The 11,850-nt window shown below is 50.3% G+C and overlaps 6 protein-coding genes across 6 annotated transcripts; 1 reads left to right on the forward strand and 5 right to left on the reverse strand.

Moving 5' to 3' along the window:
• Positions 1-522: 522 nt before the first annotated feature.
• Positions 523-1,164, reverse strand: LACBIDRAFT_307252 (uncharacterized protein; the record flags this gene model as incomplete). Its single annotated transcript, XM_001885917.1, has 1 exon — positions 523-1,164. The coding sequence occupies one exon, from the start codon at positions 1,162-1,164 to the stop codon at positions 523-525; it is 642 nt and encodes a 213-aa protein (XP_001885952.1).
• Positions 1,165-1,629: 465 nt separating this feature from the next.
• On the forward strand, positions 1,630-1,849 carry LACBIDRAFT_165103 (uncharacterized protein; the record flags this gene model as incomplete). Its single annotated transcript, XM_001885842.1, has 2 exons — positions 1,630-1,681; positions 1,737-1,849. Coding segments are annotated over 2 exons (165 nt in total), but the record flags the coding sequence as incomplete, so codon positions are not given.
• Positions 1,850-2,669: 820 nt separating this feature from the next.
• Positions 2,670-4,335, reverse strand: LACBIDRAFT_253339 (MFS polyamine transporter; the record flags this gene model as incomplete). Its single annotated transcript, XM_001885918.1, has 6 exons — positions 2,670-3,081; positions 3,137-3,368; positions 3,424-3,731; positions 3,791-4,039; positions 4,098-4,184; positions 4,235-4,335. The coding sequence occupies 6 exons, from the start codon at positions 4,333-4,335 to the stop codon at positions 2,670-2,672; spliced, it is 1,389 nt and encodes a 462-aa protein (XP_001885953.1).
• Positions 4,336-5,425: 1,090 nt separating this feature from the next.
• Positions 5,426-6,252, reverse strand: LACBIDRAFT_307255 (uncharacterized protein). Its single transcript, XM_001885919.1, has 3 exons — positions 6,138-6,252; positions 5,613-6,077; positions 5,426-5,547 (listed from the first exon to the last, which is right to left on the reverse strand). Exons 1-2 carry the CDS (start codon positions 6,181-6,183, stop codon positions 5,701-5,703), a joined length of 423 nt encoding a protein of 140 aa, XP_001885954.1. The 5' UTR covers positions 6,184-6,252; the 3' UTR covers positions 5,426-5,547; positions 5,613-5,700.
• A 976-nt stretch (positions 6,253-7,228) lies between these two features.
• Positions 7,229-8,454, reverse strand: LACBIDRAFT_307256 (uncharacterized protein; the record flags this gene model as incomplete). The annotated part of the gene is made up of 5 exons (XM_001885920.1): positions 7,229-7,564; positions 7,620-7,828; positions 7,894-7,954; positions 8,008-8,302; positions 8,363-8,454. The coding sequence occupies 5 exons, from the start codon at positions 8,452-8,454 to the stop codon at positions 7,229-7,231; spliced, it is 993 nt and encodes a 330-aa protein (XP_001885955.1).
• A 2,230-nt stretch (positions 8,455-10,684) lies between these two features.
• Positions 10,685-11,835, reverse strand: LACBIDRAFT_307258 (uncharacterized protein; the record flags this gene model as incomplete). Its single annotated transcript, XM_001885921.1, has 5 exons — positions 10,685-10,948; positions 10,997-11,369; positions 11,422-11,675; positions 11,722-11,725; positions 11,780-11,835. The coding sequence occupies 5 exons, from the start codon at positions 11,833-11,835 to the stop codon at positions 10,685-10,687; spliced, it is 951 nt and encodes a 316-aa protein (XP_001885956.1).
• Between the last annotated feature and the right edge of the window lie 15 nt (positions 11,836-11,850).

Genomic DNA, 11,850 nt, shown 5'->3' on the forward strand with positions numbered 1-11,850 from the left:
ATTGAACCCAAAAATCAATTCGTGTGCCAGTGGGCGCTTAACCCAGGCGGCAAATCACAATACATGACAGAAAACCCGGGGGTCACTTGTGCTTTTCGTTGTAAGGGGTACACGTGCTTCATACCGTGTGGTTGGCGGTATATGAGTTTGAATGGGGAGGATGCTTTTGGTGGTGTCGGACTCGTAAAGGAGCTTTGAGGAGGCGGTAAAGCTATCCCACACCCAGTCCGATACACGTGTCGGGTGTATCCGACACGCAAACTTCATGTTCGAGCTGTGAAAGGTTTTAACAACAATAGCGATGGCATCTTCATTGTTGTGTTCGTCTGATCCCCGCGCTTTGCACGGGTCTCTGGGTCGGATGCAAGTTCCGAGGTTCCTTGAAGTTCAAGCGCGCAAAACAGGCAGATTAAATATTAACGTACATACACTCTAAGGTGGTGTTGGAACAACAAAATAAATCACAAGGTTCGTGAATGTCGTGTCTCGTCATGTCGTCTTGATGCCCCTCGAACAGCCGCTTCAAAACCCTCCCAAGCAGCCGTCCAGAGCAGGTTCGCTAAAAGCGCTGCATACGGAACGCGTCTTTGAATCATCCTTCTTTCGGGCCTTCTTCCCGTGTTTCGTCTTCGCCAGCGAAGGCGAGCACAACGGGCCGGTCTGCGTAATGTCGGATATCGTCATAGGGTATAACGCCGGACCATCAGGGAGAAGAGGGCCGCTCATCTGGGGTGGCGGTGAAGCGTCGGATGGCAGGCCATCGTAAATCGCAGAGGTGGTAGTGTGGTAGTCATTAAAACGACTTTGAACATCGTCACTCCTTGATCGGGGGTGAAAATAGCCGGAATCCCGTACCCTAGGCGAAGACCGCCTCTCCTCGTCGTAAACCCTTCCCCCGCGCTCTGGAAGCTCACAGGTATTAAGCGAGACGTCGATGGGTGCCCGATCATATGCATACGGCGAATGTGTTAGTTCAGTGGATGTCATGGTCGGCGTCGGCGGGAAGTGGACATGCGGCGAGTCCAGGACCTGGGAGCAAAACGCGAAAGGAAGTGGGTTGGACGCTGATGAGGCATAGTAATCTGAGGCGTCGGGGAAGTGCTTTAGCGCGGGCCGTGGCAACGTAGTTCTTGACGGTGGGCCATGATACTGGTCGCTGCCCATACGCTGGAGCACAGTAGACTAAAGAGAAAGTAGAGAAGAACAGCGCAGGCCGCAGGTGGGGCCTAATAAAAGACTCAGAGAAGGCTGAGGCTGGCTTGCAGCCTTGGTGAGGAGCTCGGAGATGGCACTTGCGATTGTTCCAATGTCCAGTTTTTATAATTATTTGTGGCGGCCAGCAGAGCCAGGCACGCCGTAATAACCGAAACCGACATCTCCCGAGCCTTGAGTTCAACAAGACCCTGGATGCCCATTGCCCACACGCGATTCGCAAACAAGGCATGGAATGGAGGGGCGACATTCAAGTTGCCGATTGACGACGAGATAGTTACCTAATCACTTCTGATGGTGGAAATGGAAAGTCGTGGGGTTAGGGTCATTCACAACTCTTCTCTCCACAACAACCACAGCATGGTGCGTCCTCCTCATCTCCGCCGCCGTTTTCGACGATTAACAGCGTACGTATGACAGGGAGGAGGCGCACGTTACCCATATCCCAAGGCAGTCTGGTCACCGGCTGGTACGAACTTCTTTGCTTCTCTGCCTACTCTGCCCGTTAACTCGGAACTACACAGGTGGCTGGTGGGTCCGACCATCGAACTGGGCTAGCAATACCGCCGTTGCGGCTGGTGGTATTTTAGCTGTGACGTATGCTGTGTGGAGTATCAGCGCCGCACATGAGGTGCGTTGCTTTTTTCGGACAAAAGGGAGCGCGACTGATGTTCTGGGTACGTTCCTAGAAGAGGGTGGTGCAGCCAACACGGTGGATTCCTTCAATGTTGGTGAGTTGGCTTATCTTCTTGCATGCTTGTACCTGACTTGTCTTGGTGTAGTGGGCGAAGGAGTTCGAGGAAGATGCTTCAAGTTCGGGGAAACAATAGACTTAGACGATTTTGTGTCGTTTTACCCCCAACCAATCAAATTTTACAAGCACGCCCATCTGCTCGAACTCAATTTTTTGCCGAAATTGGTCAAGTTTCTCTTCTACTGAGCAATCCACCGCACACAAGTCAACCTCCGAGCATGTCCCTCCTTGAGGATCCGATCTAACACAAAAACAGATTACGCATAATGGGGAAATTGCTTCCACTTAGCTCGCAACTCACCTCTCCAACTCCCGCTTACAAAATGTGTCCACCCTGGTCTCCTTCCACTTTTCCCCAAGTACATAAGTAAAGGCCAAGCAACTCTTTCAAGTTCTTTGTCGTGTATCGTGCTCACGCTGCGCGCTTGTCCAGGTGCCCCACGCAAAGCTGGGTTCGACTCCCGGACAGAGGCCATATCCATCCCCCTGTTGATCGGCTAGGGCGCGATTTCCTTGTGTGCGCAAAGCTAACGCTGATTCACTTTTTGTCAGGTCCTTTGTCCTTTCCGAGAGTTCCTTGCCGAGGCGCTGATCACGCAAAATCTGGGCTGAAGGAAAACTTCACATTAAGAGGTCTACTTTAAGTCAAAAAAAAAACTTGGTGTTACATCTGCATACTTTTACAGCCACAACCGCGCACACCTCACACTTCCCCCTTCTTCTCCCTCCCCTCCCCACCCCCCTTGACCGCCTTCGTCGCCTTTTTACTCCTCCTCCTAACCCTTTCCCCATACATGAAAAATATGTACGGAATCGGAGCGATAAGCACGCTAATCATCGCCAACAAAAACCCCGCCCACTGGAACTTCATGTTATGGAACATCGGTGTGACGAACACGGGCACCACCGCGCCCACCTCTGACCTTAAAAACGTCTTGGCCGCGATGGCGGATGCGGCGTACGCGGAGTAGGAGTCAATGATGTATGAGTTGGCAGAGACGTACAGGGCCAGCATGGCGAACCCGAAGAGGACCCCTGCGATGAGAGGTGCTATCCAGTGGACGTGGGCGTATGCCCCAGTCCAAGCGAATATGAACAGTGCTATTGGTAGGATCCTTTTTCGAATTCGAGGGTCAGGCAGGATGAGGCGGCAGGAAGGAAAAGACATACGGAGCCCCAAACATCATAGGAAAGAGCCTTGCCTCGGGGTAGTCCCCTTGCGTCGTCGCGCGTTTGTACACCATTTCTTGCACAGGGATAAGGCAGAGGGCGCCGATGATGCCTATCATGATGCTCACAAACGTAGTCCCGGTGATCCCCAAGCTGAAATGGCGGATCTCTGCAAACGCGATAGGGAAGGCGAAGAAAAGGAGGTAGAGGAGCGCGTATACGAATGACAGATCTGCACAAGTTCGTCGAATTAGCTCAGTTCAACACCATAGTCGCAAAGCACGTACAAACCGTCATACAGATGATGATCGGTTCGGTGAAGAGCATAATGAATGGCCTCAACAACGCGATTACCACCACTTCTTTGAACGGCTTCTTCTCCAGCTCCTCAAGAGTACGATACATTGGGTCCCCAGTCTCCTTTCTCAACCTTGCGGCTTTCTTCTTGAGCAGAACTGGGGCCAGGGTTTCAGGCATGACTAGGGTGAATAGGAACGTGGCTCCGACGAAGATAAACAGGACCCAATAAATCCAGCGCCAGCCTGCACGTTGACCGATCCAGCCCCCTATGATGGGCCCAACGCAGGGGCCTAGGCTGTGAAAGTGGAGCGGATGAGTGGATGGAAAAGAGAGGGAAGGGAACAAGGGACGTACAAGATTGTCCCCGAGAAAATTCCCATTGGAGCACCCCGATTTTCCGTCTCCCAGACATCCGCGATCGTTCCGCCGACGTTGCACATGGGAGCGGAAGCTGCGAGGCCTGCGATCATCCGTGGGACGATGAGCGTCCCTGCGACGTGGGCTAGGGCGCTAGGAAGGGTGAATATGAAGTAGAAGAACATGGAGATACAATAGATGGGTTTGCGTCCGAATATCTCCGAGAGCGGCGCCAAGAAGAGTGGACTGTGGGGAGGTGGGGGTGGGATCAAGGTGTGATGGAGGAAGGAAGACGAAGACGAACCCAATACCGAAGCCCATGACGAAACATGTTACGGTGAGGTTTGTGATTACTTGTCTGATGCGGAGCTCTCGCGTGGGGCCCTCTATGCTACGCTCTTTCTCAGGATCGGAGGGAACGGTAGAAGGACGGAAACATACTCTCCAGTAACAATTGAACTCCCTATCGCGACCGCGAGACACAGAAACGAAGCAGCGATGGTGATGAACCTACACCTCGCCTCGTCGTTACTTCGTCTCATCTCCAAAGAAAGGTTCAAACAAACCATTTACGCCCCTTCGTCCACTCCCTTGGATCTTCATGCTTGCCAGGCTCAAACTCAACGATATGATACCCATCGCGAGACAATTTTTCTTCAAGGTCTTGAAGGGAGACATTGTCAGGCAAACTGACAAACTCGTCTTCGTCCCGCGTCAAGGGGCGCGATAGGGCGAGGGAGAGGCGGCGGTCGCGACCTTTTGGACGGGAATGATGGCGGGCCTCACTTGGCGAGGTAGGGCGCGCCTCGGCAGCCTCTGTGGTTATGTGGCCTGTCTCTGGAGAGGTGTCGGCTGGTTTTGGGTTTGAAGGCGTGCCGGGTGTATTTAACGAGATATCCGCTGGCTCAGAGAAGAGATTGGTTGGCTTGGAGAAATCATTGGATGGTTGTGAAATATTAGCTGGTTCTGAGGACATATTAGCTGGCTCTGAACTGGTGTACAAGTCGGTAGAAGTGGGAGGAGAGCGAGAGCAGATTGAATTGGCGGAAACGCATTGAATATCGCTCGTCGGTATAGATTTGTTTCATGGTCACGCCTCAGTTCAATATTGTCACAAACTCTACCCGTTGTCTCACCAGCCGGAAAAGGCGAGACGCTTTACAGTGTTTTGCATGTGAGATTAGAATTCAAATCTCACGAAAACTTGTTTGTTCTTGTGGTCTGTGACTGATGGGGAGTCAAGGTGACCTCGAAGTCACTCGATTCGACGGCAACACTAGAATCAACATTCAATCATCGACGTAAATGCGGGTTCCAACCAAGTTCCAAGGGAGGGGACTCCTCCACTTGAAGAAATAAGGATCTAGTCGGAAGACTAGATCCTTTATCAGCTACCCGTGACCTTCACTAAGAGCGCTCTGGCAGAGGAAGTTCAACGTTCAACGCTGTGACACCGAGGAACATCAGTAATTGAGCAAATCAGTTTCCACGGGTTTCTCAACCCTGGCAACCTCCGAAAACCACTAAAAACCTCGAAACATTGAAAAATATCGAAACTTGGCAACCTATGTTGCCTTTGATGGAAACCTGCCGCCCAAATAGCGTAATATATACACGATCACTAGTCCCTGACCAGAGAAACCCTTAGACCATTCCTTTTCGGGTTTCCGGAAACCCCGGCAACTTCCAAAACCAGTAAAAACCCGGAATCTATTTTGCCATGTTACTGATGAAGGCAACATCACACATTACAACTAATACAAGAACAAACAACTTTTCGTGAGATTTGGATTCCAATCTCACATGCAAAACACTGTACCGAGCGGAGCAGAACTTGTATTAGTCTCAGGTACCGGGTAATCAAGTTCAACAATTCAAAACGGCCACTTGAATTTCTTCGTACTACGTCATGGCTGAACTACCACACTTGTATTTTCTCGATGAGAGGACGACAACCCGGACAACCTACTTCGGTGATCACCGCCATGACGGTGCGGATGCATGTGATGAATATGACTATGGGGCTGGTGATGGGCGCGAGGATGTCCATGCACATTGGAAAGGGCGTGGCAGCCCCGCAGTTGATCATGCTGACCATGCTGAACGTGCGAGTGGGTTTGCCCTCGCGAGTGGCAGTGTGGCGCAGGGTGGCGAGCCTGGTGATGGTGATGATGAGGTTGGTGATGAGTGTGGTGAGCTTGACGATGCGAATGATGACCGTGATGATGGGGACGGCCGTGGCCTCTTAGGTTGTGGGTGGGACTGAGGGGGTCAGCCAGTGATCCTATTTGACCAGCGTAACCTATTGAACCATTTGAATCGACAGTTCTAAGCAAAGACTTACCCTCGACGGGTGTATTGTTCCCGTTGCGTATAGCGGTATGGGACATTGCGTTTCCAGGTAATTTCTGACACAGAGGACTGCAGACCGATTCAGGTGCAGATGGAGGCGTTGGGCTGGAAGCTCATTGATACAGCTTGGAGCTGTAGACGTATATATATGCTCCACTATGACCGGCCCTATTACGGACCTCCTTCTGATCGCAGAGAAGGCGTGCCGCTACAAGTGGTCAGCATTTGATTAGAAAGACCTGCCCCCACCTTTGAGGTTCCCATTTCAAGCGATCAGGTGGTTTTTCTACAGGATCATTGCTTGATCTACACACGGCCACTATAAACTTGAAGGTTTTTAGCGTTCTAATTATACAGAACACGCGGCCTGTTATGGACACTGAACAATACTAACTGGGGTGATGAGAATCGATGATGATGTCCTCCGCCAGTTGGCTAGGGTAAACGGAACTTTCAATCATCCAGCGTGCCCGTGTAGGTCCGGCGGAATTCTTGAATGACCAGGCTTGAACGGCGCTAACGGGGTTGGTACTTGGGCGCTACTGCTAAAGTCAACACTCAAGATCACAGTGAATGACTCGTGCAAGACTTGGAAGAAAAAACATACAAAGGGCGCGATTTTATGCGCTTAGCTGGTGGTCCGTATGAAGTTGATCGATGCTTTGTCATCAACGTTCTCTTTCACGATAAAAAATTTGAATATCCACTATACTTACTAACCACCATTCAGGAATGTGGGCGATGCTCATGGACAAGAGTTGAAGTCGACTTGGCGACCAAAGCTAGCTTTCTATTGGTTCGTAAGTAGGTTTTTGCGCTACCTACACCTTCCCGTTTCTTTTGGAAGTCAAGTGCAAAGATAAAAAGCGGGCTACCTCTTTGAGGATTGAAAATACTTAGTTTGGTCGCGGCTAAACCATAGCGATGTTCCTACAAGTTCCACAGGTAATGAGTATCGAGGAGGAAGCCGCAAGTGTGCAGCGCCAGCATTTGTTTGTCCTAAGAAGGGCTATAAATTTACTTGCAGTCATAATGTTAGTAATTAGAGGGGGATTGATGTAAGAGATACGGATTCCGGAAGTCCTAGATGATAATACAACCATGGCACCCTAACTGTCGAAACCCATCGACGAGGAATTTCGGCATGTGACCATTCCTCCTTGATTGCACCTCCCCCCTCTCATCGACCCTGGTTTCCTTCTCATGGCTTTGACCAGGAATCAGCCTGCGAAAGAGCGTCTTCAGCTCTACAGAAGGTCTCCTCGTCACTTTCGGCGCGTGAGGCCCCGCAGATAGGGTTCTCGAGCTGGCAGCAGCAGACGCCAAAGGCGAGGCATCTCTTGTTTTCACAGCTACTGATTGCCACGCCAGGCGTGAAGAGGACAGGAGATCTGGAAAGCGACAGTGCACGGAGTTAATCTACATTTTACATGTAAGCGGGCAGAGAGGCAAGAAACAGCGGGGAATCACAAACAATGTTATAGTATTCCTGCCATTCATTCTTGATTGTCGCCCACTGCGCCGCTGAAGAGAGAAGCTCGGAGTTTGTTGAAACGAGGTCGTCTCGCACCCACAACCACCAGGCTGCTGATTCCGACGCCCGCTGTGAAAACTCAGACAAAAGGTTAAGATTTGCAACGAGGTCGGTTCCGATGTCTTTCAAAGCCTTTCGGAGGGTTGGGGCTGTGAAGGAATGAAGTACATTAATACTTGAGAGGTGAGGATGTAACGAAGGGAATGGCACTTACGATGCGCCGGGTCAGGTGGGAGGAGGACAATAGTGGTATTGTCTTTCGTAGAAGCGGCAATCTAACAAGCTCATATTAATCGTCAACGACAATGAGGTGAAACACTGAGCTAACCTTATAAAACTCCTGCCGCACATCTCTCATGACCCTTTCTACTTTCTGCGCCTCCTCCAGCCCTTGCTCGGCTTTGGCTTGCATACGCTCAATTGTCCCCTCAGAATCAACTTCCCACTCATCTTGTTCCTGGTGGGACGTGGAAAGCACTAGGCCTTCACTGGCGAGGTGAAATGCGATCTGTCCTGCGAGCATGCTTGAATCAAGAAGTTGGATATACGCTAGGATCTTGGAGGTGATTTTGGATGTAATCAGAGCTGCACCTGAAGGAGGTGCTTCTGAATCGGAGGATGACCTAGTTAATGGTGGGCGGTGAGTAAAACGAAGGACGAGTCTGACCAAGAGGGAAACATACGAGAGCAGGCGCATCTGGGAGAAAGGAGCTAGACGCTCCATAGTCTTGCGTGTTGTTCGAGCCAAGCCTGCGGCATTGAGTTGAGGAAGCATCCGGAGTGCTAGGAAGGTTGATACAGAATTCGTGGTGGATCTTGCAGGTTTGACTGCGAGTACAAAGTTTATTAAGACGCGGAACGGAACAAAAAGCTATGTTGAGGGATGGGCGTTATTCGTGTCGTGGTCCGTTACCCATCATTCCAAAACGCAATGATAAGCACTTCAAAACGAAAACCTCGTTGCAAGCTAGCGGGTAAAAGGCAGAGAAAGATCTAGGGAAAAGTCAGCGTCCACACCCTTTTTTGGAAAAGATCGAGGAACGTCTAACCTTGCAGCTCATGTAAAGCGTCGTTTACATGGACGGAACGAATTAGCCTCGAGGCATATAATGTAGCAGCACAGCCACAAGTTTTGAGATCGGATAGCATCCTGATATTGATCAAAGAGTACATGACTTGCCAGTGGACTAGCGACCACCTCTGAAGATGCACCCATACGTGACCCTTCTTGGATACGTGCTGCAGTTCAGTCGGGTTGGAAATTTTGCCAATGTATCCACCTAACAAGATGGTTTCCGCCTAATCCCATTGGAATTGGAGGGGTAGGAACACTATAATTGTATTCGTGAATAAGCTCTTGAATACCGGTACAGGCTCCTAGGAACGGACTTTACATACAAATCAGTGGAAGTCTTCAGAACTCCGAGAAGCGACCATGAGGCTTACTGCATGGCCATGGCAATCAAGTTACCGAGAGCAGGGCACGAGGATGTTGCAGTTTGATGTAAGCGTTCTAATACTTGAACTTTAGTACAAGAATAAACCAATCGGTCATGAAAATTACGCACCTCGGCAAAAACGTTCACATTATGGACAGCAACGAGGCTTGTGTTATGCGAGGGGAAGGCTGGTCGTACGCTGAGTAGTCTTCTTCTAGAATTAGCCTCACAAGGTGGTCTGCCAGTAAGGATGATGATCAGAGGAACGTCGGAGAGCATAGAGGCAACTTACCGGAGTATAACTAGTTACAGAACACCCATGCAATCCCGTTGGAACTTGCTGCATGGCCAAAAGGAATGTCTCTAGCCCCTCCTGGCCCATGTCTTGTCCAAGTTCATAACGGTGCACTCACCACCTCTGTGGCGGACCAAAACATGAATATCAGCATCGCGAAAAACACGAGTTGTGGAGCAAAACGCACCCCAGTGATGAAATAACAGAGGTACACACCAATCTACAAGAATCCTCGCAGAGTGGACAATTCTGGATTGCCTCCTCACTCATCGTCTTGGCAAGCTCCTTCCGCCGTCGGATCCGAGATCGTGTTCAGACAAGACAACGCTCTCCAACAAGAAGCTATCGTAGCGAGATCTATAAACTTTGGTGAGCTCATCAGAGTCGGTAGCCGGCATGGCTGAACAGTTTCCTTTCGAAAGACCGTTTTGGCGTGAGTTATCCCATCGTTACTTGTACAACAAGCTGAAGGGGAATTGTTGGAGAACAGTGCCCAGAGATGCTGCTACTCGAGCACTTCGTCGCAGATAGTCGCAGATTAGCAACCACCGAGGCACGTTCAGCAGGGCAAGAATCTGAAAAGTTTCATCAGGATGAGGAGTCAGAACACGGTCACCTGACTGAACTGCTAGTTTCGCGCGCCAATTCTCTACTCACAATGGCCATCGTACGGCGGTCGTCACGAGTAAAATCGCGTTGCCCACCACCAAATTTTGGGATCGTTACAGGATCGCGGTTATGGTTGCGTTATGGTGGCTTTCAAGCTTTAACACCAAGAAACAGATGCTACGACGTGCATTAAGTACTTGTATTTGTTAACGTGCTTACTGTACATACACGGACGCGGTAGACGATGATAGGAATAAGGAACATGAAAAAGGAGCGACGGGAGCAGGGAAACAAGTACCCTAAACGTGAACGTTGATATAAGTAGTCCAACTTCAATGCGCCCAACTGGAACAGGGGGTAACTAGTCGTGGGCAAAAAATGAGGCCACCAGACGCAGAACTGAAGGGGGATGGACACATGGCCCAAGGCGGAAACATGAGAACCTAACGAGGGACGACGGGTGGTCCGGTGGACGTGGACGAAAGTGGCAGATATGGATGGGTCACGCGGCTGAGGTGGGATATATGCCTGGACTTGACAGCGACTCCCAAGAACCCCGATAACTCTCCCTTCGGATTGTAGCTATGGCACGTCCAGAACGTTGTCCTCATCTGAAACAACCCTGCCTTCATTCCCGTCCTTGACAACCTCATCGCGCCAGTTTATAATGTCCATGTACTGGTCACCATCGAATCCATCCGCACCTTCAGGACCACCATCGAATCCATCCGCATCCATAAGACTACCATTACTGTTGCCCGAATTACCGCCATTTGTCCGACGACGTTTTCTACTGTAGTCAGGAGCTCCGAGGCGATGGTACCCTGGAAATCCCTCTCGAGCTTCGAAAAAAAAACGTACAGACGTATCAGCTGACTAGGGTCGGACAGATCAAACAGTTGCTTGTGCGCGTGGATGTAAACGAACTAAGAAAGTTTGAGTTTTTGGCAGCTAATACATCACTATGAACATACCGAGTTCTCACTTTTCCTGTACGAAGAGAGAATTTGCACGTGGCCACGAGAGGCGATAGCCCCCATGATGATAGAATGCTTGAGTTCGAGAGCTTTCCGCTGCGCCTGTGCAGTGACAAGCGCCATAATTACCTGGTTCTTATTGGAGTGATTCTCATCCGCCTTGAATTCTCCAGGGAACCCAATGATTGAAAAGCCGTCCATCGACCCGCCAGTGGACCAATAGAGGTGTTCTGCAGTGGATGGTGTTTGAAAGGAAAGCCGAGTCACTCCTATTTTATCAGCGATGGTCACTGAAGGAATTGTCACCAAGGTGTCGGACACCGCATCCGGATTGCCAGGCGACCCCACAAGGCGATAGCCCTCTTCAGTTCTAATGGCAAGGTTATAGGAGGTATATGCAAGCCCGAGGGGAGAAAACGTACCCAAAATTACAATGACGATCACGCCTCGCACTAAAAGCTAATTCGATAATGTCGTCAATGGCACGACGCTGAGCATGTTCTTTGGAGCGATTATTTGACGCTTTGAGAATACGATTGAAAGCGAAGGCGAGAGTGGGAAGAGCGGGTAGGATTACAAACTCGTCTTCTTCCACAGTGCGAAGTGTCGAGGCCCATCTTGCCACGCGGAACTGGAATTCGGGTTCGTCGTGTAAAAATGATGTCGGTAAAGGACCCTACTTAAAAGTTATGAGTGAACAAAGAGGCTGATTCAGACTTGGCCACCCTTTACAAAACAATGAAGCCCATCGAAATCGCTGAGAAATATAAGACGACTCACCTCGATGGTGACGCACTACTGGCGCAGTCGGAGACCAAGGAAGGGGTGGGAGGCATCGTAGCGGTAGGGTT

The sequence above is a fragment of the Laccaria bicolor genome, genomic scaffold, assembly GCF_000143565.1.
Source record: "Laccaria bicolor S238N-H82 LACBIscaffold_34 genomic scaffold, whole genome shotgun sequence".
Classification (NCBI taxonomy): domain Eukaryota; kingdom Fungi; phylum Basidiomycota; class Agaricomycetes; order Agaricales; family Hydnangiaceae; genus Laccaria; species Laccaria bicolor.